Source organism: Ochotona princeps, chromosome 19 (assembly GCF_030435755.1).
Source record: "Ochotona princeps isolate mOchPri1 chromosome 19, mOchPri1.hap1, whole genome shotgun sequence".
NCBI classification, from domain to species: Eukaryota; Metazoa; Chordata; class Mammalia; order Lagomorpha; family Ochotonidae; genus Ochotona; species Ochotona princeps.
Window position 1 is genome coordinate 16,281,224 of NC_080850.1, and position 27,657 is coordinate 16,308,880.

General features: G+C 42.7%; 1 protein-coding gene across 1 annotated transcript in view; it reads left to right on the forward strand.

Moving 5' to 3' along the window:
- Positions 1-665: 665 nt before the first annotated feature.
- Positions 666-27,657, forward strand: part of RNF145 (ring finger protein 145) — a 46,673-nt gene continuing 19,681 nt past the window's right edge. Inside the window, exons 1-4 of the mRNA XM_058677242.1 lie at positions 666-1,054; positions 10,415-10,637; positions 14,943-15,051; positions 23,658-23,749. Coding sequence (XP_058533225.1) covers positions 10,454-10,637; positions 14,943-15,051; positions 23,658-23,749 — 385 coding nt within the window. The 5' untranslated portion in view covers positions 666-1,054; positions 10,415-10,453. The remainder of the gene's footprint in view (positions 1,055-10,414; positions 10,638-14,942; positions 15,052-23,657; positions 23,750-27,657) is intronic.

Sequence of the window (27,657 nt, forward strand, 5' to 3'; positions counted from 1 at the left end):
GGAGATAGCTCTGGCCCTAAAAGGTGCTGATATCCGTCCAAGTTAAAGTTGGAGCAGCAACTTCAGTACCAGAACTGCACACAGCAAACGGGAGGGGACTCTGTCCAGTAACCTTTTAACCTCAGTGTGTGTGTGTGTGTGTAAGAACCAACCAGCCATACAGGGTCTCTCTATTTTCTACCACAATAAAATCCGTGAACCAAAATACAGAGAACAAAACAACATGAAGACACGCAATGAGCATTCAGCTAAGGCCTTGCTTGGTCCACTCACTTCTTCCACAGAGGCTGCAGCCCACTCGGAGACGGCATTGTAGTCCAGCCAGTGAGGGAGCCGACAAAATTCTCTCAACCATGCTACTGCCTCTCCACGTCTCCCACGTGCTCCCGGCAGGCGAAGTGTGGGTGTGAGCGCGTGAGGCTCGGGGTGCTCAGGGGTGTGAGGGCGCACGTGTGTCAGAATGGCGAGTGTCACAGTGCGCGGGCAGCTGTCGCCCCGGCACGCCTCTCCACAGCCGCCCGAGAGGCAGTGTCACCCACCAGTCCCTCAAGCTTGCGTCTCCCGCCCACGCAGCGAGGGCGGCGCGGGAAGCACCCGCGGGCGCGATTGTGAGTGAGCGCGGGCGCGCGCGCCGGGCGGAGGCGGGGCGCGCCGCGCTGGCGGGGCCGCGCGCAGGCGCAGAGCGCGGGAGCCGGGCTCGGCCGCCGCCGCAGAGCGCCGGGGGCGGGAGGAAAAAGAGCCTGAGAAGCCATGGCTGTCGCCGCCGCCGCTGCCGCTGCTGCCGGCTGCTGAGGGGCTCGGCCCGCGAGCGCCTGCCTCCGCGGACGATGGTGACCACACGCACCGGGCCGCTGCCGCCGCCGCTGCCTCCGCCTCTCAGGACGCAACAACCAAGGCCCGGCGCGGAGGAGCCGCCACTGTGAGACGCGCCGTCCCGGCCCCCCGCCGCCGCCGCCAGAGGAGAACGGGAGGCGGGCGAGAGAGCCGGGGAGTTGCGGAGCTTGCCCGCCCGCAGAGCAGCGCCGCGCCGCAGGGAGGGAGGCCGCAACCTCAGGTGATCACGCCGTCTGGCCACCCAGCCCCTCTCCATCCTCGCGCTCCTCATCCTCTTCCCACATCCTCGCTCCCCTCCCCCATCACTCCTCTCCTTCTCGCCCCTTCCTCCTGGCCGCCTCTCCCTCCCTCCCTCCCACCTCTTCTCCCCAGGCTGGGCGGAATCCACATCCCCTCTCCATCGGCACCAGCTCCTCCCTCCACCCCGCCAACCCCAGTGGGCGCCCCCCACACACACCCTGGAGCTCGCTCTGTGCGCCCTCCCCCCGGGGCCCCTTGCAGAACCCCTTCTCCAGCTCCGGGGCCTGTGGGCCGCCGCCTCCTCCCCGCCCTCCCTCCCTCCCTCCCTCCAGGGCCTGGGGATGCCCCGCGCATTCCTGAGATGCCCGCACTTGCGGCTCTCCTCCCCACCGCCCAGTTTCTAGGCTCCTTCCAAGCCCCCCTCCAGAGCTAACCCCCTATTCAGTTTCTTTTCTCCAGTTTCCCTACCCAACTTTGCTTCCTATGCCTCTTTGTCCACATGGCTTCCCAGCTTTCCTCCCTGTCTGCCCTCGCCTCCGCTTGTTTGGTCTGTGCAGCCCCAGCCTCTCTGCTTTCTCACGGCTGTTTGGGGGTACAGACGGACCTGCTTAAACCCTTTTCTGAACGGGGACCCATCCTTCTGCATCCCATCTGTCAGTCTGCCTTGACAGCACGAAGGCTCAAAGCTCATCCCTTTTTGTCCTCTTGGATTCCTCTCCCACGTGCCATTTCTCTGCCCTCCCCTTCCAGTTTTGCTCTCCTCACCCAAAGACCCCCATCCCGAAACCCTTTTCAGCCCCCTTCTGTTTGAGAAAGATCAACTTCACCCACATCTTTCTTTGTCAGCTTTTTGGTGCGTGGCGCAGCAAAACTAGCACCTTCGGAGAGGCGTGAGGGGAGCTCCTAGGGCCCCTCTCCTGGCTGAGTTTGCTGAGCTTAATCCCCCAGCCCCTGGGCGGCTGCTGCTGCTGCCGCCGCTGCCACTGCGCTGCCTGCTGGCTGCAAGCGGGTTTGGTTGGGGTTACTAGAGTTCAAACGCATCTGAGATCAGCAGGCGTGGGGGAGGAGGTGCGGGGAGAGAGGAAGGGGCCTTTGCAGTGAGCTGGTATCAAAGATTAATGGATGGCTTTGCATCGCTGTCTGCGGTAAACAGGAAACTAGTCGGAAAGGAAAGGAGAGGACTCTGTGTGTCTTTTCATTTTTTAAAGCACGGAGTGTGCAGTTCTGAGTCTTGAATCCTGACCAAAAGGATGAGCTGTCGGTGCTGCAGTCGTGACCCAGGCTGAGCGCCCCATGGCAGAGGTAGCATTGCTTTTATTTCCTCTTTCTGCTCCTGGAGTTGAAAGACAGCTCTTGCATTCAGAGTGGACTCTGTCTTGGCTGTGTTGGAGCTGATGAGTTCTCAATAGTTTATGTGGAGATGAGGTACATAAAAAGTTAGCGTGCGTGGTGTGGGAGTGGGGAGGACCAGCTGTATTTAAAACGTGCCAGTGCTTATGTAAGAAGTGCGTTTTCGGTCCTGCTGTTTCAATTCTGAGTTGATTTGGGATGTTAGCCATAGCTTTACTCTATTCCATTTGACCAGAGTTTACCATCCCACCAGATGGGCAGCTTGAAAATCTGTCTTAAGATAAGCCTCATTTGATGGTCCAATTTGGAAAAACAACACAAACAACAGGTTTCTAAAAGATAGGAGATTAATGCTGATTTATTTTGGGTGTTGTTGTAGGGGCAAAGATACAGAAACTTCCAACTGTAGCTTACTGTTTGAACATTGTTGCAGATAGCTTTTAAGCTGAATTATGTGTCATTCTTATTTGTGCTTTCCGTTTTTACAAAGTTTAGGAGATGTGTCTTACTTTTTGGTAATATCAGATCCCCACCCCCATTTTTGGATAAACGCAGTTATCCAATGGAGACCAGCTGTAAATTTTTAAATTTTTGCTGTTCTTACTCTTTAGGATAATTGTTTTTGTATTCCCACAATTATGAATGGTACACTGTGCAACGTTGTATCTGTACACTCTTTGTAAGTACCCATTGCCTGGAAAAGTCATATTGAAATCCTTGAGGTCTTGCTTTTGCTTAGTATTTGTTGAACCTTTCCTGTGGCTTTTAGAAAGAAATGTCTTTTTCAAAAAAAAAAAAAAAATTTCCTCTGAGAAGCATCTTTGAGTCACGTTTAGTTCACATTATTTGGAGAGACCTCAATTGGGGGTTTTACTTTCCCAATTGTTTTTGTAGTTCAAGAAAGGAATTTTAAGATGTTGCATGGAAAGTAAAACAGAGTTTATGTATTTGGTTTTGAATGTGTCACACCTTTAAATTTTTTCTGCAGTCAGCTCTCCTGTTTTTTCCTATGATAATTTTGTATTGTTTGGGTTTCAAGACAATTTTGACTGCTCTGTGGCTTGAGAATGGGCTCAATTACATCTCTAGCAATAAGTCTTGGATGAATTAGGTTCAAGCCGAACATTATAGAGGTATAATCTCTTTAGAAAAGAAGCTTCTGTTTTTTCTTCAAGTTAGTATATAATATGGGAATTTGATGTGTGTGAATGATCTCAGGGGTCTGCAAAAAGATGAATATTTCAGAATTTTTAAGATGGCAATTTGGTGTGGAGTTGATTCTACCCCACAGTAGAGTACAGGATTTATTTGTAATGGTCTCCACCTGTCTTATATACTTTGGAAAGATTCACGGTTACAACGTTTTGAAAAATGTGTTATTTTTTTCCTTAACTTGCCGCTTAAGTTTGTTTCCTTCATACCTTTATCCTTGGCTAGCTTACCAATGACTTGTCAAAATATCACTCATGCGCAGAATAAGGGAAGCGTTGGGTAAGCAGTAGTTTCATCAGGCTTTATTCTGTCCAAGGTTCTTCCTAAAAACATTTTAGCCTTGAGTTGAGCATGCTGTTTAGTTTTGAAGTCCATTTTTTTGGCTATTCTGTCTTTACAGCTTTGAGGTCTAAGATTTCCTGTTGAATTTTATTATATTTCATATAGGAGTTGGGAGCAGAAATTAAGGGAGAACAGGTGTTATTCTGATGACTTTTTTTTTTTAAATATTCATTTATTCATTAATTACATTGCATTACATGACACAATTTCATAGGTACTGGGATTCCCCCCTGATGACTTTTTGTAATAGAGGTGATCCTTAGTAAGGATTAGGGAGATTTTTTTTTTCCTCTTAATTTCTAATGCAGGTGTATTTGTAAAATGTTTTTCTTTATCCATTTAAGAGCTATAGTAAATGGTGAAAATGGACAAATTTAAAAGCAAGGAAACATCAAAAACAGAGTAAGCTTCCAAGTCAGATGAAATAAGCATAAACCACAAGTATTAACTTTTGTTACTTGAAAGTAGAAGTGTAGTGATTGATTTTGGATTCTAGAATTTGGGAAAATAATGACTTTTTCTTTATAGTACAAAGTCTGTTGTGATACTATCTTCTCAGTATCTGGTAGTTTTCAGATGTGGCTGTGGGTTTGCTGAGAAGAATATATTGTTCATGCATTCTGAAATAAATTCTCAAGAGAGCGTTAACTTACCTGTTTGACCACCACACTAACTAGTTATTTCCTGAAGTAATCTAGATGTCTTAGGTGCTATACTTTTTACCATCATGATAAAATAATGCACAAAGGTACTAGAAAACTTGGTAGAATATTGAAAAGATTTTTATATATTTCAGTGTATTCCTTCTCAATATTATATATATTTTTTCCTTTTCTTTTGAATACAGCCACCCTCAGTGTCCTCAGGGAATTGGTTGCAGGATACCTCACCCCCCCCATCATCACCACCACTATCACTGTCAACCATCACCACAGCCACCACCAGGCTATTAAGGATATTAAGTTCTGTAGAAGTTCAAATCCCTGAATCAAATGGTGTAGTAATTGGGTATACCCTACTGTATTAAACTACCAACAGAATGTAATACTGTAGAAATAGTTGTTAACACATTTTTGTTAGTGAATAGTCATAAGAAGAATCTACAGGATCAGTGCAGAGTTTTTTTCCTAATATTTTCAATCTAAGGTTGGTTGAATCTGAGGATGTAGAACACAGGAGTCCTGTAATATCAAAAGCTTTGAGAAATTTAGTTGAGCTTTATGAATTGTTTTTTAGCACTTTCTTGCTTTAAGATTCAACTATTTGGTTTTGTTTTCTACAATTTTTTTCTTTTGTAGGAAAATTATTTAAATAATCTTGTTCATTTAAAATAACCCAAAGTATAGTATTTATAAAAATGCTAATTCTGGGGCCCAGCACCATGGCCTCGGAGCTAAAGTCCTTGCCTTGAATGCGCCGGGATCCTATATGGGTGCCAGTTCTAATCCCGGCAGCTCCACTTCCCATCCAGCTCCCTGCTTGTGGCCTGGGAAGGCAGTTGAGATGGCCCAATGCCTTGGAACCTTGCACCCATGTGGGAGACCTGGAGGAAGTTCCTGGCTCCTGGCTTCGGATTGGCGCTGCACCTGCTGTTGTAGTCACTTGGAAAGTAGATCATCGGACGGAAGATCTTCCTGTTTCTCCTCCTCTCTGTATATCTGACTTTGCAATAAAAATAAATAAATCTTTAGAAAATGCTAATTCTGGGGCCCAGGGTGATGGCTGATCCTCCCCTTGCAAGCATTGGTATCCCAAATGGGCGCTAGTTCAAGTTCCTGCTGCTCCGCTTCCCATCCAGATCCTTGTGTGTAGCCTGAGAAAGCAATGGAGGATGGCCCAAAGCCTTGGGACTCTTTTTTTTTTTTTAATATTTATTTTTATTTTTATTACAAAATCAGATATACAGAAAGGAGGAGAGACAGAGAGGAAGATCTTCCGTTCATTGATTCACTCCCCAAGTGACAGCAACGGCCAGTGATGTGCCAAAGCCAGGAGCCAGGAACCTCCTCCGGGTCTCCCACATGGGTACAGGATCCCAAAATCTTGGACTGTCTTCGACTGCTTTCCCAGGCCACGAGCAGGGAGCTGGATGGGAAGCAGGGCTGCTGGGACTAGAACCGGCGTCCATATGGGATCCCGGCACGTTCAAGGCCAGGACTTTAGCTGCCAAGCCATGGCGCCGGGCCCAGCCCTGGGACTCTTCACCCACATGGGAGACCCAGAGCAGGCTCCTGGCCCCTGACTTTGGATCGGCTTACCCTGGCCATTGCAGCCATTTGTGAAGTAAACAACATGGAAGGCCTTTCTCTCTGTTTCTCTTTCTCTATGTAAATCTGACTTTCCAATAAAAATTAAATCTTAAAAAATGGTAATTCTGCATTACTGATAGGATGACAGCCTGTGGTTCATGGTGATGAGGGATAAATGATCACTGAAAAACTTGTGTTACTACATACCTGAGTTGCCTTTGTTTTTTCTATTTTTTAAAGATTTATTTGAAAGGCAAAGTCATAGAGTGAAAGGGAGAGACAGATCTTCCATCCACTAGTTCACTCCCCAAATGGACGCCAGAACCAGGACTTGTCGGGCAAAGCAGGAGTGCAGAGCTGCTTCTTGGTCTCCCATGTGAGTACCAAGGCCTCCACACTCTGCCATCTTGTGCTGGTCTCCCTGGCATATCGGCAAGGAGCCTGGGTCAGGAGTAGAGCAGCTGGGTCTTGAGCTGGCACCCACATGGCATGCCAGCCCCTTTCTTTGACTTTTAACAGTTTCATCTAAGAAGTTATGCATATTGTTGGGTCAGATGGAAGTATGAATTTTTATCCGTAGCATAGCAGTTCTGTCACTATAATTTTCTTTAGAAATAGATGTTTTCATTTGTCCCATAAGGTTTAAAATTACTGCCAAAGCTAGAAATGTGTTTAGCTTTCTCAGCAGAATTCTCAAAAGGAAATTGTCAGAGTCAACAATCCAGAATGATCTTTACTCTTTAAATTGTCCTTTCCTACTTCTGTTTGCTCTGTTCTCATGATTCCTCAGATTAGTTTGCAGCTCCTCCGTATAACGCAATATTGCACTGAATTGTCCTCTTAAGGAGTGGATTATTCAGGATATCCTGATAAGTGCCTTATATTTCCTTCCTTTTTCTCTCTCTTTTTCCTCTTTGTTGTACATGTCAACATCTAAGCAGAGATCTTACAGACTCAGTATCTGGTTTCCTCCGTGTCTGTATGTGTTTGTGTATCAGCAGAAGAATTGGATGAACATTATTTTTCTACTTCGAAGGAAATTTATGAGACTTAAACTAAGAGTTTAATAATTTAATGTAACACCATTACAAGTAATATTACCGTATGATAGTTGGGTTCTCTGAATTGTAAATTTAGTACTTTAGTTTTGTTGTGAAGAGAAAGGATAGGCTGAGATGCTGAAGTTTGCAAATTTTTATTGAATAGCTTGTTTTCAATATAGTAAGTACTCAAAATATCCCCTCTTTTTCAAGAGTCATGTATATCTCAAGTAGTTTTATAGGAGTGAACTTTTCAAATCAATTGAGTATGAGTACAGTATTATTATTTTGTTAATTTTAATTTTTGATGATTACCTGGTTGACCAGAGTGGGAAGGATTGAGGGTTAAGGAAAACTGTTTTCAAATTCCAAATTGTTTCCAAATTCTTTATTTCTTTTTGTCTCTGGTGGAAGGGGAGAGTTAAAGGGACAAACCGCACCCAGCCTGCCAAATGTCCCAGTACCCAGGAATGGGGAACCACCATACAATATGAACCCAGAGTCCTGATGTAGTGCATGTTCTAAGGGTTCTGACCAAGTGGTTTGGATAGTTCTGAAATGTGGTTGATCTCGCTGATCCAGGGGTGAGGCAACCCTCCCAATGTCTATTGACTGACATAGTCCACCTCAAGTTTCCATTCATCCAGATTTTTGCTGTCCTTGTTTGCTGGGGTAGTTATCCAATTTGCTCTGTTTTCCTTCCTCTGCTACAGTACCATATGGGCTGCCAAATTCTCCATGTGCATCAGGGTCTGTGTCCACTGCTCTGCCTTTTTTGCTCTCAGGCAGGTCCAAGGACCAGGGTCAGCTGACCCAAGTCCTGCCAGATCCCTATCCCCCAGGGTTCACAAACCTGACATCCACCTCGGACGTGGGCCTCCAGTTCCATGCCCTGCTGGATCCCTGGTGGATCCCTGCCTCAGGACTCACAAACCCAGCACCCACCTCACAGGTGGGCCACTGGACTGGGCCAGGCGACCTGAACCCCACTGGATCCCCTGTCCCCAGGGCTCACGAACTTGGCACCCACTGAGCAGGCGGGCCCTAGGACCCCGGGCCAGGTGACTCGAGCCCTGCCAGACCCCCTGCCCCCTGTGGTTCACAAACCTGGCTCCCAAGACCCCAGGCTGGCATGGCTCTCTGCACCTCAACATCCCCAGTGTGAGCTGGCTGGCATTGCGACCTGACCTGACCCATCCTGCACCCTGTCCTGATTTCCAGATCTGCCAGTGGATGTTGTGAACTAGCCAGCCTGGTCTGTCCCCAGACCTGAGCCACATGTGTGCCAGTGGCTACTGTAACCTGGCATGGTCTGCGCTGCTCTTTAACTTGGTTCGCCTGCATGGATTGCATCCCCACAAAGGAGTTTCCCGGGCTCCTCTGTTGGATCTCCTCCAAGTGGCACACCAGTGGGCCCTTGGCCCAGGTTGGTTTTGTCCAACCTGACTGGAGGCCCACATGTCCTGGCAGGAACAATGGCCTTGCTCAACTGGCCTGCACCCATTCTGTTTCTTACTGTTGGGTGTTGCAGCCTAGCCACCCCTAGTCTATGCCCAGACACAGCTTTCACGTGGTTCAGCAGGAGTCAAGACCCAGCCCAGCCCATTCTACACCCACCCTGGCACTCGAGTACCAGTGGATGCTGGAGTGTAGCACAGTCTGCTGTTTCCCAGTTCCAGTCCATATTTGCACCAAAGGAGGCTATAGCTGTGGCCAGACCAGTGTGCTGCACTCAGCCCAGCTCTCAGTGCTCACCAGTGGTATGCTCAACCCAGCTGGTGTGCCCCCTTAGCCTCCTAGCCAGGCCTGTTCCCATCCACAGTTCTTGGGCGTGCCAGCGGAGATTGTAGTTCCACAGGAGTAAGCCCACTTATCCCCCACAGATTCTGCCACAAGCCCTGATTCTCTCACTTGCTAGTTATTATCTTGGCCTATCCTAACTTCATCCTTCCCCTGATCCAACTCTCATAGGTGGTTACTGTGATCTTTCCCTGTCTGGTAGGCTCTGGCCTTGGCTTTAGTGTGTTCCAGAGAGTGGTGCTCGGTGATGCTTGATACTAACTACCACAGCTCAGGTCTCCCATGTGTGCTGGTGCTTCACGCTGACCTTTAAAGGTTTCCCATTTCCCCTCCAAACCGCTCAGACTCAGCACCTTCGCTTACCTAAAATTACAGTGGCCTTGTCCATTGATGTACCACAGTAGTCATTTCTCTTCTGGACATGAACCCTGAGGTCCTCCGTTCAGCCTCACTTGTGCTATAACCCATACCCCAGTAACCTACACACCCAAGTCCCTAGAGTGTGATGCTGCCCGGCGGTCCGAGGGCTTCATACAGTGCATTTGGCACATGGGCTTCCCAGTCTGGAGACACCTCTGCTGCCACCAGCTGGGGGGTGGGGCAGAAGGACCCCCTGCAGGCCCCTGAAGCTGCCTGCTGCTCCTGAGGAGCACATGGTATCAAGGTAACTCCAAAGCACAGTATTCTTACTGGGTATTTGTTGTTGTTGTTATTTTAAATATGTATTTTTACCGGAAAGTCAGATGAACAGAGAGGAAGAGAGACAAAGGGAAGGATCTTTCACCCGCTGATTCACTCCCCAAGTCACCACAACAGCCAGAGCTGGGCCAATCCAAAGAGCCAGGAGCTTCTTCCGGGTCTCTCAGGTGGGTGCAGGGTCCCAAGGCTTTGGGCCGTCCTCGACTGCTTTCCCAGGCCACAAGCAGGGAGCTGGTTGGAAAGTGGAGCAACTGGGATATGAACTGACTGGTTCCAAGCAGATAGAAGCAAGGTGAGGACTTTAGCCTTTAGGCTACTATGCCAGGCCCTTACTGGGTGTTTTGTTGCTAATTGTCTGTGTTTGGAGATAGTAGGGTTTTTTTTTGTTGTGTTTTGTTTTGTTTTAATGAATTTTGAGAATTGCGTATTTAGTAAGAATTATAAACTTGGGCAGTCTTTAAAGTATCATTGTGAAAACAATGCAAAACTAATTTTATAAATACCTAAAAATAATAGATATGGCCAGGGAGTTTTATGTATTTGAATGGTTTTTGCGTAGTGTATGACCCAACTGGTGCATTTATAAGGTAATATCTAAAAACAGTTTATATTGACTTCTTTTTACATGCTGTGTCTTCTGAATTTTAGGTCTGCTCCAAGAAAAAGAAAATACAAAACAGACAAAACATGGCTGCAAAGGAGAAACTGGAGGCAGTGTTAAATGTTGCCCTGCGGGTCCCCAGCATCATGTTGTTGGATGTCCTGTACCGATGGGATGTCAGCTCCTTTTTCCAGCAGATCCAAAGAAGTAGCCTCAACAACAACCCCCTTTTCCAGTATAAGTATTTGGCTCTTAATATGCATTATGTAGGTAAGTGGCTCCATCACATTTTCTGACCCTATAGTGAGCATTCTGATTTATGTCTTTGTATATTTTTGAATTGTGCAAAAGTGAGGTTCAGTTAGAAATCTTAGGGAAACTTTGGTAAATATTTATTAATCTTAATTCTTGTTCCATTTGTCTTATCATGGCATGAAATTATTAGAACAAGAGCATGGCAGGTGGTCTTGAGATTTATTTTATTATGTAAAAGTAGAAGACAGAAGAAAACATTTTTTGGGTTTCAGTATGATAAAATGTAAGTTATGAGAAATTATTCTCCAGACATTTGACTTCCTTTCATTCATTCTTGTTTTAGAGTGTGATAGTAATTCAAAAATTTGTTGTCTTTGAGAGGCTAAAAGAGAGAGAGCCGGCTCCCATTCACTTGATTCTCTCTTCAGATCCCCACCACCCCTGAGCCTGAGCCGGACTTTCTCCAGATCTCCCATGTGGGTGGCAAGGGACTATCTGAGCCAGCCCCACAGCCTGCTAGGATGCATTAGCAAAAAGCTACAATTGGGAGTGGCATCAAGACTTGAATACTGGCATTCTGAGATAGGAGATGGGCATCCCAAATGACAGTTTAAGCACAGTGCCACATGCCTGCCACAGAAGATAAGGTCTTTGAAATGTAATATTTATTGTTTCCTGAGAGAAACTAAAATATTAATATCCATTGAAGATAAAAATGTTTATTTCAATTAAATGAAATGTGGTAAATGGTACAAAATATTTTCTTTCTTAAAAAGTACTCCTAGAATAATAATTGTTAGTAGTAGAAATAATGATGAGAGAATAGGGAAATACAGACATGAGAAAAATAAAATCCCTCCTGAATAAAAGTCATGATCCTAAGTTTTAGGTTCCTAAGTTTTAGGTTAGTTTTTAGTTTGTATTTATTGAGTTTCACAATATATATATATATTTTTATCATTGCTGTTGTGGTCTGAAGGGTATTTTATCATGAGTATTAATAATATTTTTATTAGAATTTCCCGTCACAAAGCACACCATTCATAAAACTGTGAAGGCTTTTGTGTCTGTGGGATGTATTTTAATCTATGGTGGGACTTTCTGGGCTCCACAGTTTAGCTGCTAAAAGCACCAGGAAAGCCACCGTGAGAAGAGTGCTATGGTTGAAAGGGCTCTGCACAAGCGACAGAATGTCTGGGCTCACTAAGCTCATCTCCTGTAGCTGGCACCACCTTGGGAACGTGTGTGTAATGAGAAGGTTCCTTTATGTTGCAAAACACTATAATTCTCAGCCCTTTATTAAAGGCTTTGTATGTTAGACAGTTTATGGAAAGTAATACTAGTCAGTTGTGAAACACTTAGGCACTTGGCAAAGATTTTTACCGTAATCAGCAAAGTAATTCACCCTGTGATTAAAAAAAATGTGCTAATCATATGTTACTTCTGAATAAATTGAAATACTTCTGAGAACAGCTCCATATTAGGGATGGCGAAGGTTCTGGTCCAGTTAAGTTCATCTTGGGCCTGTCACACTGGGAAGTCAGCTGGGCTGAGCTTTCTAAAACACTCAGTGCATGCCTAGGGAGAGGAACCTTGGTGATGAACACGAGTGGATATTTTCAGCTTCAACAGTTTGCAGATGGAGTAAGCTCCATCAAAAAGTTATGTAGTACGTATGCAGTGAGGCATTTTGCAGAATTTTACACTTAGATTCATTTTAAAAAAACTGTATTTTTAAATTTTATGAAGAAGTATAGTGAGAAGTATCTTCTATGTTCCACATAGACCAGGTTCTCAAAGTGAGTCCCAATCAGGAGCTATTATTTTTGTCTTAGAATTCTAGGGATGTTTTTTGTCTACTTAAGCAAATATATCTGTATTTTCCCTTTTCTGCTCGGATGATCGCAAAACGGATATGGTTCTGAATCCCGATTGTGTTGGCTTATGTGCTGTGGAGCTGTGACTGCTAGTGAAGTTTTGTGCTCTGCTTTATGTTGACGCTTTGCATTGTGTCAAATCTTAATACTCTGGTTAGAGGTTAAGGGCTCATTTCTCCCTGTTCCCAGTTCTGTTTTCCAGTGGTGTAGCAGTATCCTCTTAAGGACATTTCTGTAATGGCTTTAGCAAATCTACTTGTGAACATTTTAGATGCTATCTGTCCTGCTCACACAGTGATGTACTGAATAACTGCACAGCCATAATTTCAGCAGGTGCAGATACAGCCTGAAGCTAAATTATTAGAAATGAAATTGAAAGGCTTGAGAGAATATACATTTGTGATGTTGATATGTATCATTCTTTGTAGGGTTTCATCATTTTGTATCTACAATGTTTGAGTGTTATAGAAATCCTACATCTTTTCACAATAGTGCATTATCGAACTTGTATTTCTAGTAAATAAAACATTGTTTTTTTAACTTGGTGTAGTTTTGATTTGGTTCCTCTTTTATGAGCAAGAGTTAACTTATTACTTTTTTTTTTTTAATTTTATGGTACAATTCTATAGGGTCTGGAGTTTCCCCCCACCCCCAGCCCAATTCCCACACGTGGCTGGTTTACCCATGTTATTACAATAGTATATCCCTTCATAAGGAGTCATAATTTCATCAGTTTCTTATTTAAGCGTGCCCCGACATTGCTGGTACAGTATCAGTCCAGCATCCCATTGTCTAGGGTATGTCCAACAGTTTCATTGGGAGTTCATCTTTGAGTTGGAAGTAGGGATGCGTATTGCATTGTATCTTCACATCTGGAAATAGTAGTCTATTATGCCATCACTATACAAGATTTAACTTATTTGTGTGTTAAGAAAAATTGTATTTCTTGGAAGAATTCTCACCCCACATCTCACTCAGCTTTCTATGCTGTATGCTTTTTTTTTTTTTTTTGTAATAATTTGCAGGAATTTGGGATACTTTAGGGAAATTAACCCTTTGTTAAGGATTGAAAATATTTTTTGTAGTTTCAGTTCTCTGATTCACCTTGAGATTTTGACATGCAAACATCTTTTTTTTTTAATGCGGTTGAGTAATTTACCTAAACAAGTATCTAAATGGAGAATCATTAGTCCATTCTACACTCTTTTTACCTTTTTTGTTAGTGCTCAATTCTAGTCTGGCCTACAGAATTTACTGTCCACTAAGAGCATCCTTTGTTAATGTGCGATTTTTGTTTCTGCTGTTCATTTTGCCTAGTGTAAGAATGCCTTGTAAGAAATTGCTCATCCGTTGAGGGCCAAGTCAAACTTAAGCAGCCTTTCATCTACAATTTACAGGACCTTTGGAAACCCCTTTCAGCCTTCGGCTCAGAAGATACCTGGAAGTCAGCAGTCACTCCCCTTTATCCCTGATCCCTTTGAGTTTCCTGTGTTTGCTTAGGAAGGTGCAAAGCTAGTAGAGGCCGGGGGAAGCTAGGGTAAAAGAAAGTCCATGTCACAAGCTCAAGAGTAAACATTGTTCTGAGGGTGGTTACGTCATGGAGGACCGCGGAGAAGCAGGTGTCCTGGGTTTGACAAGTGTGCAATTGCTGATTTCAGGCTTTTTTAGAGTAGGAGAGTTTAGGAGGCTTATAAAGGTTTTGTGGACTGTAGAAAATAAAGGAGGAAATAGAGTCATGGGGCCAAATACTGAAATATTTGTCAGTAGAATAAACAAAGCAGGTGGTAAGAAAAAGGAAAATTGGTATAAAATCATTTTTTTTATTGAAGAGCTCTGTGTATCCTTTGCAACAAAGGTACCCTTGTCAAGGCAATGATTGACAATACAGGAAATAAAGCATTTTCAGAAGTTGGAGACATAAGATCTTTAAAAAAAAAAAAAGATTATTTGAGAGGCAGTTAGAGAGATAGATCTTCCATCTGTTGGTTCACTTTTCAAGTGGCTCCAGTGGTTGGGGCTGGGTCAAGAGCTTCATTTGGTTCTGGGTTTCCCATGTGGGCGGCAGGGACCCAAGTAGTTGGACCGACTTGTGCCAGTGCCTGTGTGAAATGCCAACCTTACAGGTAGCCACTTAACTGGCTACACCACACACCAACTCTGGAAATAGGATCTTCAATCAAGTGAACGGGGAACCCTTAGAGATTGACATTAATATACTCAGTTCTTCCAACTGCTTTATATATTAAACAGAAATCCTAGAGTGATAGGCTGAATTTACTATTGCACTGCAACAGAAAACCTCAGAACTTGTTGAAAACTAGTTGGAAAATAGTTTATTCCAAGCTGTTTCTATTAGCGTGATTAATTGGGATTCTAAGGAAGACTCTTGTTTGATTTCTCTCTCAATGTCTGCACCAGGTTATATCTTTTTGTTTTTTAACAGGCTATATCTTAAGTGTTGTGCTGCTCACATTGCCCAGGCAGCACCTGGTTCAGCTTTATCTCTATTTTTTGACTGCCCTGCTCCTCTATGCTGGTCATCAAATCTCCAGGTAAGAATGTGACCCTATTTTTAAAATACATCACTGAACGTAAATCATTTCCTTTTCTGTGAGTACCATTAAGATGCTGAGGCACTGGTATGTGTTCAAAATGAGTTTTCTCAATGGATATTATCATTCAGACTCAGTATCTGGGGTGGTGCTCAGTTTTCACTCAGGTATGTTCCAGTTCTTAGACGGGGTGGTGAAAACAAGGTAAACTGTCTGTAGTGTTTTTCCGCTAAGCTCAACTGGAAGTCCAACGGCCTGTGCTGACACAGACATGATGATGTCTGTCTCATTGTGAAGCCCCAAACCCTTCACAGCCTGTTCCTATGTGTTTACGCTTTGTTGCTGAGAGAGGTCACTCATTTGAGTGACAGAAAACAAAGAAGGGCTCTGTTTTCGGTGTTGAGTAGAACACAGCTTCACTTGACAGTTAAGATGACAGGAAGTGCAGTACTACCCTCACAGTTCCAGATGTTGCAACTTTGACATCATGCTTGGCATGAGCAGTAGCAGAAGTTGAAAGAATTAAAGTGACATCCCAAACTGATTTACTCCCCAAATGCCTGCAAAGGGTGGGGCGGGGCCAACCCAAAGCCAGGAACTGGGAACTTGAATCCAGGTCTGCCACATAGATGGTAGGGAACTAATTGCTTAAGATATTACTGCTACTTGCTAGGGTCTGCAGTAGCTGGAATCAGAAATTAGAGCTGGGGATTGAACCTAGACACTTTTTTTTAAAAAAAGTTTTATTTAATTTTTATTGCAAAATCAGATATAGAGAGGAGAAGAGATAGAGAAAGATCTTCCATCTGCTGGTTCACTCCCCAAATGGACGCAGTGGCCAGAGCTGAGCCGATCTAAATCCAGGAGCAGGAGCCTCCTATGGGTCTCCCACATGGGTGCAGGGTCCCAAGGCTTTGGGCCATCCTTCACTGCTCTCCTAGGCTATAAGCAGGGAGCTGGATAGGAAGTGGAGCTGCCGGGATTAGAACCGGCACCCATACGGGATCCTGGGGCATTCAAGGCAAGGACTTTAGCCAATAGGCTATCACGCCAGGCCCGAACCTAGACACTTTGACATGGGTTGTGGGATTGTAAATCACTAGGGCATATGCCTGACCCTATCTGTTCATTTTAAAAACAAAAATCCTGTCTGCAGAACATAAACAGTAATTGGTTTCTGGGCTCTGGAGTCAGCATTATGGTGTGTGTCAGCGCTTGAGCACCTAAGAATCACAAATATTTCTTGGAGAGATGGATTGGTGCTTGGTTCCTTATTTGCTGCCACATAAACTTGAGTTGATACCATCATTTCGTCACCTGTAGGAGTTGTTTGTTGTAAAATCCAACGTGATGAGTCGATTTCTGATACAAAGTAAATGCTCAGTGAATTTTAACACTTAACATCTTGGGTTAAGAATACAGCAATATGGGCTCGGCAGTGTGGCCTAGTGGATAAGGTCCTCGCCTTGATCCCATATGGCCGCTGGTTCTAATGCCGGCACTCCACTTCCTCTCTGTCTCTCCTCCTCTCAGTATATCTGACTTTGTAATGAAAATAAAATAAATCTTTAAAAAAAAAAAAAAGAATACAGCAATGTTTGTGACCATTTCCTTGTGTATTATTATTTAGAAAACAGTTTTTTTCTGATGTTAGTATTCTATGGTGTATATGTGTAATAAAAAACTTTTTATAGGTGATATGGTTTTGAAAAACAATCAGGAAAATCTCGATGTGAAAAGCAGATAGGGCCCGGTGCCATGGCCTAGAGGCTAAAGTCTTCGCCTTAAATGTGCCAGGATCCCATATGGTCGCCAGTTCTAATGCTGGGGGCTATGTTTCCTATCTAACTCCCTGCCTGTGGCCTGGGAAATCAGTCGTGGACGGCCCAAAGCCTAGGGACCCTGCACCCACATGGGAGACCTGGAAGAGTTCCTGGCTGCTGGCTTTCAGATTGGTGCAACTCCAGCGGTTGTGCTCACTTGGGGAGTGAATCATCAGATGGAAGATCTTGCTCTGTCTCTCCTCTCTCTATATATCTGACTTTGCAATAAAAATCTTAAAAAAAAAAAAAGAAGCAAATAGAACTATTACAGTCCCAGTTTTCTTGAAGTTAAAAGTTTGGTTTCCATTTGGTTTAAAACCATGTTGCTCTGTGTTTATCTACAGTGCTAATGTGCAGACATTTCCAAAGGCAAAAATTCCATTATGTAAGGGAAAAGGGCACCCAAACTCTGTAAGATGTCTTCTGACATTTGTTCCTGTAATTTCAGGTTTTTTCCCCTAATGTTTAAAGTTTGCTTTTATTACCAGGAAATTTAAGCTTATTTTATAAATAAACTGTTATAATGGGCAAGATGCTTTCTAGTTCTGTTTTTCATTTTGATCCTTATTACAATTCTTTGAGGTTTACAAATGAAAAAAACAGAAGTGCACCAATAGGAATAGAAAATCTCAGACTTTTACCTAAATCCAGTTTTTTTCATTCTGAAAAAGATAGCAAACATAGTGGAAAGAAAATTATTTCTATTTTTATGTTATTTATTTTTAAAATGAATATCTTTATAACATATCCTTATAAAAAATTGTTTCATTATTTGGAAGACAAAGAGACGAGGGAGAAAGACTCCTGAATCTGCTTGCTTCTCCAGGAGCCCTGCAGCCAGGGCTGGGTTGGGCTGCAACAAGGAGCCAGGAACTCCGTCTGGGTATTGCATGGGAGCAGCAGGAACCTGTCCCATCTGCTGCCCGGGGCGTGAATAGTATGAAGCCAGGAATTAGAATTGGAGCCAGGACTCAAACCCAGGTACTCCAGTAGTGGGGTGTGGTATTTCAGGCAGCATTTTAACCACTTAGCGAAGCACTTGCCCTGAAAAAATGTTTAGTATCAGATTGAATATAAAACTATTTCCATTACATCCTTGCCAATACTTACGAATGTCTTTTTCAGTAGATTCTTTTTAGTAAGTGTGGGTGAGAAAGAAATATTTTGATTTTCAGTTTTATTTCCCTGTTGACTAATGATGTTCATTAACCATTTGTAAACCTTTGGGTACTTTGCTGATCATTTCTTAAGATGATGTGGCTTTTTATTTTTGAATTATAGGAATTATTTACTTTTTTTTTTTTTCCAATGAAAAGGCTGATTTACAGAGAGAAGGTGAAATAGAGCAAAAGATTTTCTGCCCCTTGGTTCACTCCCCAAGTGGCCACGATGACCAGAGTTGAGCTTATCAGAAGCCAGGAACCTTGTCTGAGTTTCCCACATGGAAACAGGGTGCCAAGGCTTTGGGACATCCTCTACTACTACTACTTCTTTTTTATTTGTTTCATTGTTTGTTTTGTTTTTACATTATCTTTTTCCTTCCTGTATCTGGGGGGAGGAGAGGGATAAGAAGCCACATCCAACCTCCCAAGCATTGCAGGGACGTGCTTCAAGGGTTTTGATAGTTCAACAAATCTGAACTACTGCCGACCTGGCCACTCCAGTCACAATGAAATCTTTCCAGACTCCTCTAGCTGACATAGTCCACCTTCGAGTCTCTGTTTGCCAGGATATGCACCGCCAACTCTTTGCTGGGGTAGTTGGTCACTTTGTTCTGTCCTTGTCCTCTGTTTTGGTACCAGGTGTCCTCTGCAGATTGCAGTGTCCTCCCATATCCTCCAGGTATACCTGGATATGCTGTTTACTGCTCCGTCTAATCCACTGAGGAGGCCCAGCTCTGACCCATGCACTTCACGGTCAGACCATGGAACCTGCAATTCTCTCCATGGTTGGGGTTCTGAGTCCAATAGTTCAGCTGGGGGGATTCCCATAGAAGCTTCATCTGAGGTGATCCCAGACCTGATTCTTGTGTGTGTATACCAGTACAGGGTCCGGCACAGTCCATCGCCTCAATCAGCTTATGCGACATGCTAGTGGTTGCTGTTGACCATCAGTAGGTAGTCCACACGTGTTATTAATTGTCTCCTCTCTGCACCAAATCCATCGCTGCCGGACAGAAGACTTATCCATAATTAAAGGAAAAAAGAGGAAAAGCTTTGTACATGGGCATGACCATGTGGTTGTGTGCTTTCCTTTAAAACCACCTGCAGTATTGAATTCCTTGATTTACTAGATTTATGAACCAGTGTATTGATATTCTATGTGACTTGAGTTCAAGGCCAGGTAGAGGTGGATTTGAAAAGATGAAAATAATACTGCTATTATTGTGACTGTTGGGTTTGTATGCTTTGTTTTAAATGTAGCCTTAACCTATGTGGAAAACGCAAATAACTAACTCTCAATTTTATGTATTTATTTATGTATCTATTTATATTTGAAAGGCAGATTAACAGAGAGAAAGATCTTCCTCTGTCGATTCTCTCCCTAAATGGCCACAGTGTCTGGAGTTGAGCCGATTCAAAGCCAGGAACCAAGAACTTCCAGGCTCCCCATGTGGATTCAGTGTCCCAAGGATTTCAGGTCATCCACTGCTGCTTTCCCAGACCGTAATCAGGAAGCTGAACAGAATGTGCCACAGCCAGGACACAAACCAGCACCCATTTGGGATCCTGGTGCTTGCCAGGGGAGGATTAGCTAATTGAGCCATTGCACCAGGTCCTATTTTAGTATTATTTTTTTAAAGACTTATTTATTTGAGAGACAGAGATGTCTTCCATCTGCTGATTCCAAATGACTGCAACAATCAGAGCTAGACCAGACCAGACCAGGAGCCAGGAGCTTCTTCCAGGTCTCTGAAGTGTGTGCAGGGGCCCAGCCATTTGGGCCATCCTCAGCTGCTTTCCCAGGCACATTTTAGAAAGCTGGATCAGAAGTGGAGCAGCCGGATCTTGAGCCAGCACTTATATGAGATGTCCACACTGTAAGTGGCGGCTTAATCCCCTATACCACATTGCTGGTCCCTAGATTTCTATTTTATGAAAACTTCTGTAATTCAAGCTGTACACTGAAGATTTTTCTGCCTGTGGACAAGGGACATTTGGCCTGGGATCTGCTTTCTGTGAAGGCTATTCTGTCCTACCTACTAGCATGCCACTGGACCCTTTTGCCAGCAGCGATGATAACTAAAAGTAACCCTGAACTGCTACATGTTGTCTCTTGAGGAGCATAGCTGCCCACTGTTGAGCCACTTCTCTAAGTAGAAGAATTTGCAAAGTGATTTTTATCATCTTTATATTTCATTTTCATTAATATTGAACAGGAAAATAGACTTTCAATATTTGATCTATTTTATCATCAGAAACAACTGCTAAATACCTAGGAATCCAGAAACAAAGTGGAGAGAGAGGATAAAGGTGTCAAGACAATTTCAGTAAATGAACTGTTCAGTTGCTGAGGACACAAGAGCAGGGGGCTGGAGAGTCAGAGCGTAAAGACTACTGTACATAGAGGCCTTTCCTCATTTGGTGAAGTTGCAAACACACAGAGGTTTTCTTTTTTATTTATTTCTTTGGTTGCTTGGTTTATTTTCTTTGACTTCTCTCTTTGTTGACTAAGAATTTTTTAACTTCAGTTTGTCTTTGAGACCCTTTTCGTTTATCTTCTGTGTTCATTATGCCTTCAAACAATTTCCATCAAAAGAAAAGGGAGGTGGGTTTGAGGAGTGTTTGACATACTGTGCTCAGGGTTGTTAGGATTCTACAGATTGCACAATTGAAAAGAGAGTTAAAGAAAAGGTATGATTTAGTTCATAGAATAGCAGAAATTCTTGCTTCTGACATAATAAATGTATTTTACTATTTTTAGTCCTCTAAATTGAAACGTCATAATGTCTCTTGAATAGCTTATTGGAATAAAATATTAAAATGTGCAACTTTGTGACTTTCTCCAATTATTGATCTAGAAACTAATTATTGATCTAAAATGAGAGGTAGTATATCCTGTTTGGCTCCTTCCTGTTTTACTGTCTTGTATTTATCTTGTGAGTGAGTCTCTAGGGGGATTGAGTAACCAAGAGTTCTCATTGCCAGCAAGAGATGCCCCGGAGTTGTACATAAGTTAGAGATACAAATATTGCTTCACACTGGTACTTACTTCAGTTCTTTGCCGTAGGGGCTGCATGGTTGTGCTAGTTCCCTCTGGTTCTGGCAAGCTAAACCCAGTTGGCCCAGTGGGAGAGTCTGCAGGCTTCTTCTGGTGCCTGGCCACCTTCACTGAAGTGGATCTTAACGAGATGTCAGCCAGAACTGTCTGGAGAGAGAAGGGAATTGAGCAATGAGGAAAGGGACAGAGGGGAAGTACTGATTTTCTAGAGTAAAATAATTGATACGGAGAGTTCAGTTGGATAGGAAAGGGACAGGTTGGTGAGAGCTCCTCCTGGGGTCCTAACAGAGGACAAAGTATGATAAGCAAGGGAGGATGCTGCTTAACCTCAAGGTGTCTGGGAGCAAAAGCTGATGATTTCTTTTCCTGAGATGCAGACCTCCCTTAGTGTCCTATTCTAGTAAATAACTAACTAAATAAATAAATCTATTTAAACATTACAGAGAATACTTTTTTCCTAACAAGTTTTGTTATGTGGAATTATAATTTAAGATATACCCTTAGAGAAAGACAAACTTTGTAAGTGAGGAATAACTAAAATAGGCTGTGAAGCATGGCCGAATGACTAACAAATGTCTCAGCAGGAAGAAGTTTTGGAAAAGCGTTGAGTTTTCTGAGTTGTATTTCAGAACATCACTGATACAATACCATGAGTAATCAGGGTAAAACACCCCTGGTTTATAAAATCCACGTAACATAAAATCGACTGTTTTTAAGTGACTGACTCAGTGGCATTTAGTACATTCATTGTGCGTATCACCATCACCTTTATCACTTTATTTCAAAATTCCCACTACCTCGGAATAAAATGCAGTGCCTATTAAGCAGTTCCTTTCATTTCCTCCAGTCCCTGGCAACCAGCTGCTTTCTGTCCCTGGGTTTTCCCTGGTTTCTGCTGGAAGTGTCCCTGTTGTAGAGGGATATACTGTAGCCCAAAGAAATTACTGGACTTTCAAGACCTAAGTATGAGTTGGTCTCAGGATTGTATCTCTTTTAACTCTAAGTTTGTTTCGGTAATAACATTTCAAGGACTTTGTAAATAGTAATGGCATTTATATTTTTGGATTATTTAAAATTTAAAAATTTTAGCTTTCTATCCTAAAATTATAAAAGGACAATTACATTCATGGTTACAGCTATTAATGGACTGTTTGTACGTGTAATGTTTGTGTCTTTGAAGTATGGTTACCTGCATGCCACAGGTTTGACACTTGGGCCTGGTAATGCTCCCTGCTGGGGGCTGTCCCTTCACTGGCATTTTTTTAGCAGTGTTGTTCTTTCCCAGCCAGGTGCCAGTAACACCTTCACCTTCCTAATTGTTAACAACCAGGAATGTTCCCAGACATTGCTAAATATTCCTTCAGGAATAAAATGGCCTTAGGTTAACAGTCATGACATTGAAATTGTTCTTCTACAGAATGTGACTTTTTCTTTGGCAGAAGATTATTAATACAGTGTGGGTGAGCAGTAGTCATCGGGTGACCAAGGAGCATTGGGCTTAGTTGCTTGTGATTTAGTCATTGATCTTCTAATCATCTCCAAAACTGTTCCCAATCTTAAAAAATTATTTTATTTATACATTTTGATTTGGCGGGGGGGGGGAGGGCTGTACTCCCCAGGCTAATTATGTAAAGCTCTTTCCTTTTTGGCTATGCTATGCCAAAGGAATTCAGCTTGGTTGCCTAACAGGAAGTAATTTCATGGAAAAAGTAAATACATATGTATAAGTTTATTCAGAAATACTTGAAATATTTTAACTATTTAAAAGTACAGTGAATGTAGCATTTAACAGTTGAAAAGATTTTTTTTTACAAACTTCCCTTTGATGCCAAAAAATTGAACAGCTATCTTTTAGCATTGCCAGTTAACTTAAATTATTATTGTGCTTTCTGCCTGTGTATCCTTAGAGTGTAAAATGAATTTTGGTTATTGCTTACAGCCCGTTGTTTCTGCTAAATGAATTAACTTTTGAAAGGAATATTTTGTTTGACCCAACGTCTATTACAAAATAGATATGTAGCCCACTTAAATATTCTCGTTACAGACTCCCTGTAATGTTGAAATGGTTTTTAACTATTGACCTGAGCCAATTTTTTTTAATGGTGTTTGATTTTATTTTTAACAACATGTATTTGGGGACCAAATTTGGTGGGATATAAGATAGGAGAGTATAAGCAGGAAAAAAAAGGGGGGAGACAGTTGAATGTATAAGCATTAGGTGTTATCAATTAACCAGTAAGATTGAGAGATGATGTCTCTACTGACTTCTACTGGGCATAAAATAATTTGATGAGGCCATGAGAAGCAAGAAAAATTCACCAAGTATAGCTTTCATGGCCTTTTGTGCATAGTAAAATTTATTTGCAGTAGTGTCTGTTTCCAGTGTGTGAAAGTTGGAATTGGAGTCCCTTTCTGTATAATTCATCATAGCTAAGTTTTCCCTTCCATATGAAAAGAGACATTATTAAGATAGTGCACTTGGTAAGAATATTGTGACTTGTCTGTTTCTGTTCTCCGTTTGTGCTTTGAATGTGTCTGATCTCTTATATCTTTCTCATCCAGGGACTATGTTAGGAGTGAACTGGAGTCTGCCTATGAAGGACCAATGTACTTAGAACCTCTCTCCATGAATCGGTTTACCACAGCCTTGATAGGTGAGTATTGGAGAATAATTTAATAGTACAGGAGGGTGCCAACCAACCTTGCCTCTGTTTTATAGAATTGATGTATACTTGCTTAAAATTAGACAAATCTATTTGTTAGATTCTTTCCAAATATAACCGTTGCTTAATGTGACTGTTTTTCCCCACACAGATAGGTGTTTCTTGGTTTATGTATTTATACTCATGTTGTGCAGAACCCATAGTTGCTTGTGCGTTTGTGTGTAAGAGTATTCTAAGTATCCAAGAATATTTTTAGGCAGAGGAAACTATTACTTTGAAAGATTAAAACGAATTACATAATAGCTTAAATTTACTTATTGAAAGATATCAGCTACTGCCAGGTAACAGAATGTTAAAAATACAAATGTTGGTGAAGGTCTAAAAATAATACAGATGATGTTCAAAGTGAGATACTGAGACCCTACAATGCCAGAAGGGCAGAAAAGGAAGTGAGAGAAAACCCATTTTATGACTGTTGGACTCAGTCATGTAGAAGGACATGAAGAGGTTGACTCTTGGGGCTGACCTGATGGAGCAGCTGTGAAAGCTGCCACCTACCAGCCAGCATCTCCTACGCTGCACTTCCAATCTGGCTCCCTGGTCACACACCTAGGAAAGCAACCAAAGACTGCCCAAGTGCCTGGGCCTCTTGCACGCACAAGGCAGATCCATACGAAGCCGCTGACTTGCTTCTGACCCAGCCCTGGCTGTTCTGGCCACTGGGGGTCGTGAACCATAAATGCAAGATCTCTCTACCTTTCAAATAGATTTTTAAATATAAGATTTTTAGAAGATTGAATATTGGAGATTGAAGGAGAATCTTATTAGAGTGACCTCTTTTTTCCTGAAAAATCTCCACAGACATTTACATCTGGAGGATTCAGTGTTTGGAGAGGCCGATCTTTTGTGGGATAGGCAGGTATCCTGTAGTGTCTGATGATAGGCTCTAAGCAAGCCATGAATGGCTATTGAGCACTTGATCTGTGCTGTTCAGACATAGTCTAAAATCTCCTGTTAAGTTTTATAGAGACTGAGTATCCAACTGATAATATTTTTAATTTTTAAGTTTTCTGAAATACTTTGTTACTTTCTCCTATTTTAACTTCTTAAAATGAGTCTTTTTAGAACACTTAAAATGATTTGTTATGTATTATAGGTCTGGTGTGATATATAGCTAGCTGCTTTTTCAGTGTTTTGAAGGTGAAGTAAAACGTCGTGTGTTGCTTTACTGCACTTGGTGGTCTGGATGTGAGTGAGTCTGCAGTGGAGGAGGTGAGGGCCTTAGAGTCTTGTGGGATTTTCTCAGATCTTGTTCAAGAGGTCCTTTAGAGGAATGAGAAGGTCCCAAAAGGAATTGAGCTTCCAGATTCCCAGAAACTGAGAAAATAACCCAAAAAAGTCAGAGGTGGCTGCACACCAACGACCAGGGGTGCTGCAGTGATCAGAGCAGTTCCAGAAGAACTCATCAGAAGTGCTGGGGACAGAACACCTGACGTCCAGGGAACACCAAGACCACATCGCTCTCAGCATCCAGTTTCCCGCTCCTTTCCCTGCTCGCGTCAGCCCCGGGTGAACCTGAGCGCGGAGACGTGCTGTGTCGAGGAACAACTCTCCCAGGGCAGGTTTCTGTCCAGTCCCATAGGAGGCTTCAGCTGGAGTTCGGGAATCCCAATTTCAAGTCAATTGTAAAGTTTAGTTATTAAATCAAGACTGTAATGTGAGCTGGACTAAAAGATATGAGACTCGCAGTAGAATAGCTAGATTTAAGTCAGCGGGAGACAGAAGTATGTGTTGCTTTAGGATCGTATCCCATGAAGTGGTGTATCTAACAGTAGTAATATTCAATTATGAAAGTATTTACTGCGTATTAGAAATATTTGGAATACTTTGCTAGAAAGCCTATAAAGCTTTCTTTTGTGATATGTCTGCACAAATTTAAATTATTTAAATTTTTTTGTAAGACTTATTTATTTATTTATTTATTTAGAAAGTCAGATAAATACAGAGAGGAGGAGAGACAGAGAGGAAGATCTTCCATTTGTTGATTCACTTCCCAAGCTGCCACAACGGCCAGAGCTGAGCCATTCTGAAGCCAGGAGCCAGGAGCCTATTCCAAGTCTCCCATGCGGGTGCAGGGTCCCAAGACTTTGGGCCATTCTCAACTGCTTTCCCAAGCCACAGGCAGGAGCTGGATGGGAAGCAGGGCCACTGGGATTAGAAGCGGCACATATGGGATCCCGGCACATTCAAGGCGAGGACTTTTAGCCACTAGGCTATTGCGCTGGGCCCCGTGTTTTGTTTTGTTTTTAAAAATTTATTTACTTTTTTTTTGAAAATCAGGTTTACAGAGAGTTAGATCTTTGATCCGCTGGTTCACTCCCCAAGTGGCTGCAACAGCCACAACTGAGCTGATCTGAAGGCAGGAGCCAGGAGCTTCTTCCAATCTCCCATGAAGGTAGAGAGTCCCAAGGCTCTGGGCTGTCCTCGACTGCTGTCTCAGGGCACAAGCAGAGAGCTGGATGGAAAGTGGAGCAGCGGGGAAACAAACCGGCGCCCATATGGGATCCTAGCATGTGCAGGGTGAGGACTTCCACTAGGCTACCACGCCGGGCCCTGTTTCTTTAAATTCTTAACAGTGGCCATGGTATCTGTTTACTTAACTAAAATTCAGTTAAGTGGGAATTAAATAAATTCTTAACTGTTAAATAGCCTGTTTTATTCCAGTTTTGTTTTTTCTGTACTTCCTACTCCTTTTTTTCCATTTAAACCATAAGTATCACTTAAATAAAACGGGCAATTTGAGTATACCATGATTTGTTAGGGTGTTACAAACTCAGATATTTGTAATGATGGAATCCTGACATCCAGAGAATAAACTATGAATTTGATCTGGTTGTAATTACCAGTTGGAATAAACATATCAATACCAAGCAGCTTATTTTAGAGCTCCAGTGGGTATTTCTCTAGCGGCATGAATCCTTTCCTCCTGTCCCCGCGTGACAGACTGAGAGGTTTTCTCTTGGGGAGAATGTGTGCACGTGTCTCATGAGTCACAGTCAGCTGTGAAGGAGGAAGAGTGAAGGCCGTGACCCCGAGCTGAGCACAGCATGTGCTGGCCTAGGGTTAGGGGGATTTTCAGAGGCTAGAGGAAGTTCACATCACATGACACAAGGAAACGTAAGCCTCCCAGCTCTGGGCGGAGTGAAAGTAAGAGGTGCTGGAGTGACAGGTCTTTCTTCTTTGTTCCTGGTTTTTCAAGCATTTCCTCCAAGTATTTCCTTTCAGAGTTTTTGTGCTTCAGATTTAATTTTTTTTTTTTAATTAAAGTAATGCACTTCTAAAAATTGAAAGAAGTCCCCCAGTTTTGGGAAGAAAATCTTGTTCCTGCATCACTCCTCTCTCGTGTTGGGTGTGAATTCTTTGAGGACTTTCTTTTCAGCTCATGATGATTTCTTGCTTGTTGCTTTGTATTTTGTTCCTTCTGGAAATCCTGTTACTGCATATGGATTTGCAGCATGGGCTCCTCTCCTGAATTTTTTCTGGAATTTCCCAAGTGTATCTTCTGCCTCTGTTGCATTTTTATTGATACCATAGTTGTCATATTCATGAGCTTGCTTTTATTGACTATTATCTGTTAGATTTATCTTTTTAAAGTATTAATAGCCTTTGCTTTAAAATGCAGAAACAAGAAGGGAAAGACAATCTTTCTTCAGCTGGTTTTGAGACAACTGGCCAAATATTTGAAAAAACAAATTTCGATACTTACTTTCTATCATATTCAAAAGTAAAAATAACAAATGTATGCAAAATACTTACGAAAAACATATGAAAAACAGTGGATTTCAAAACTTTGGTTTTTGGGGGGGGAATACCAAAATAAACTTATATTTTTTAATTCT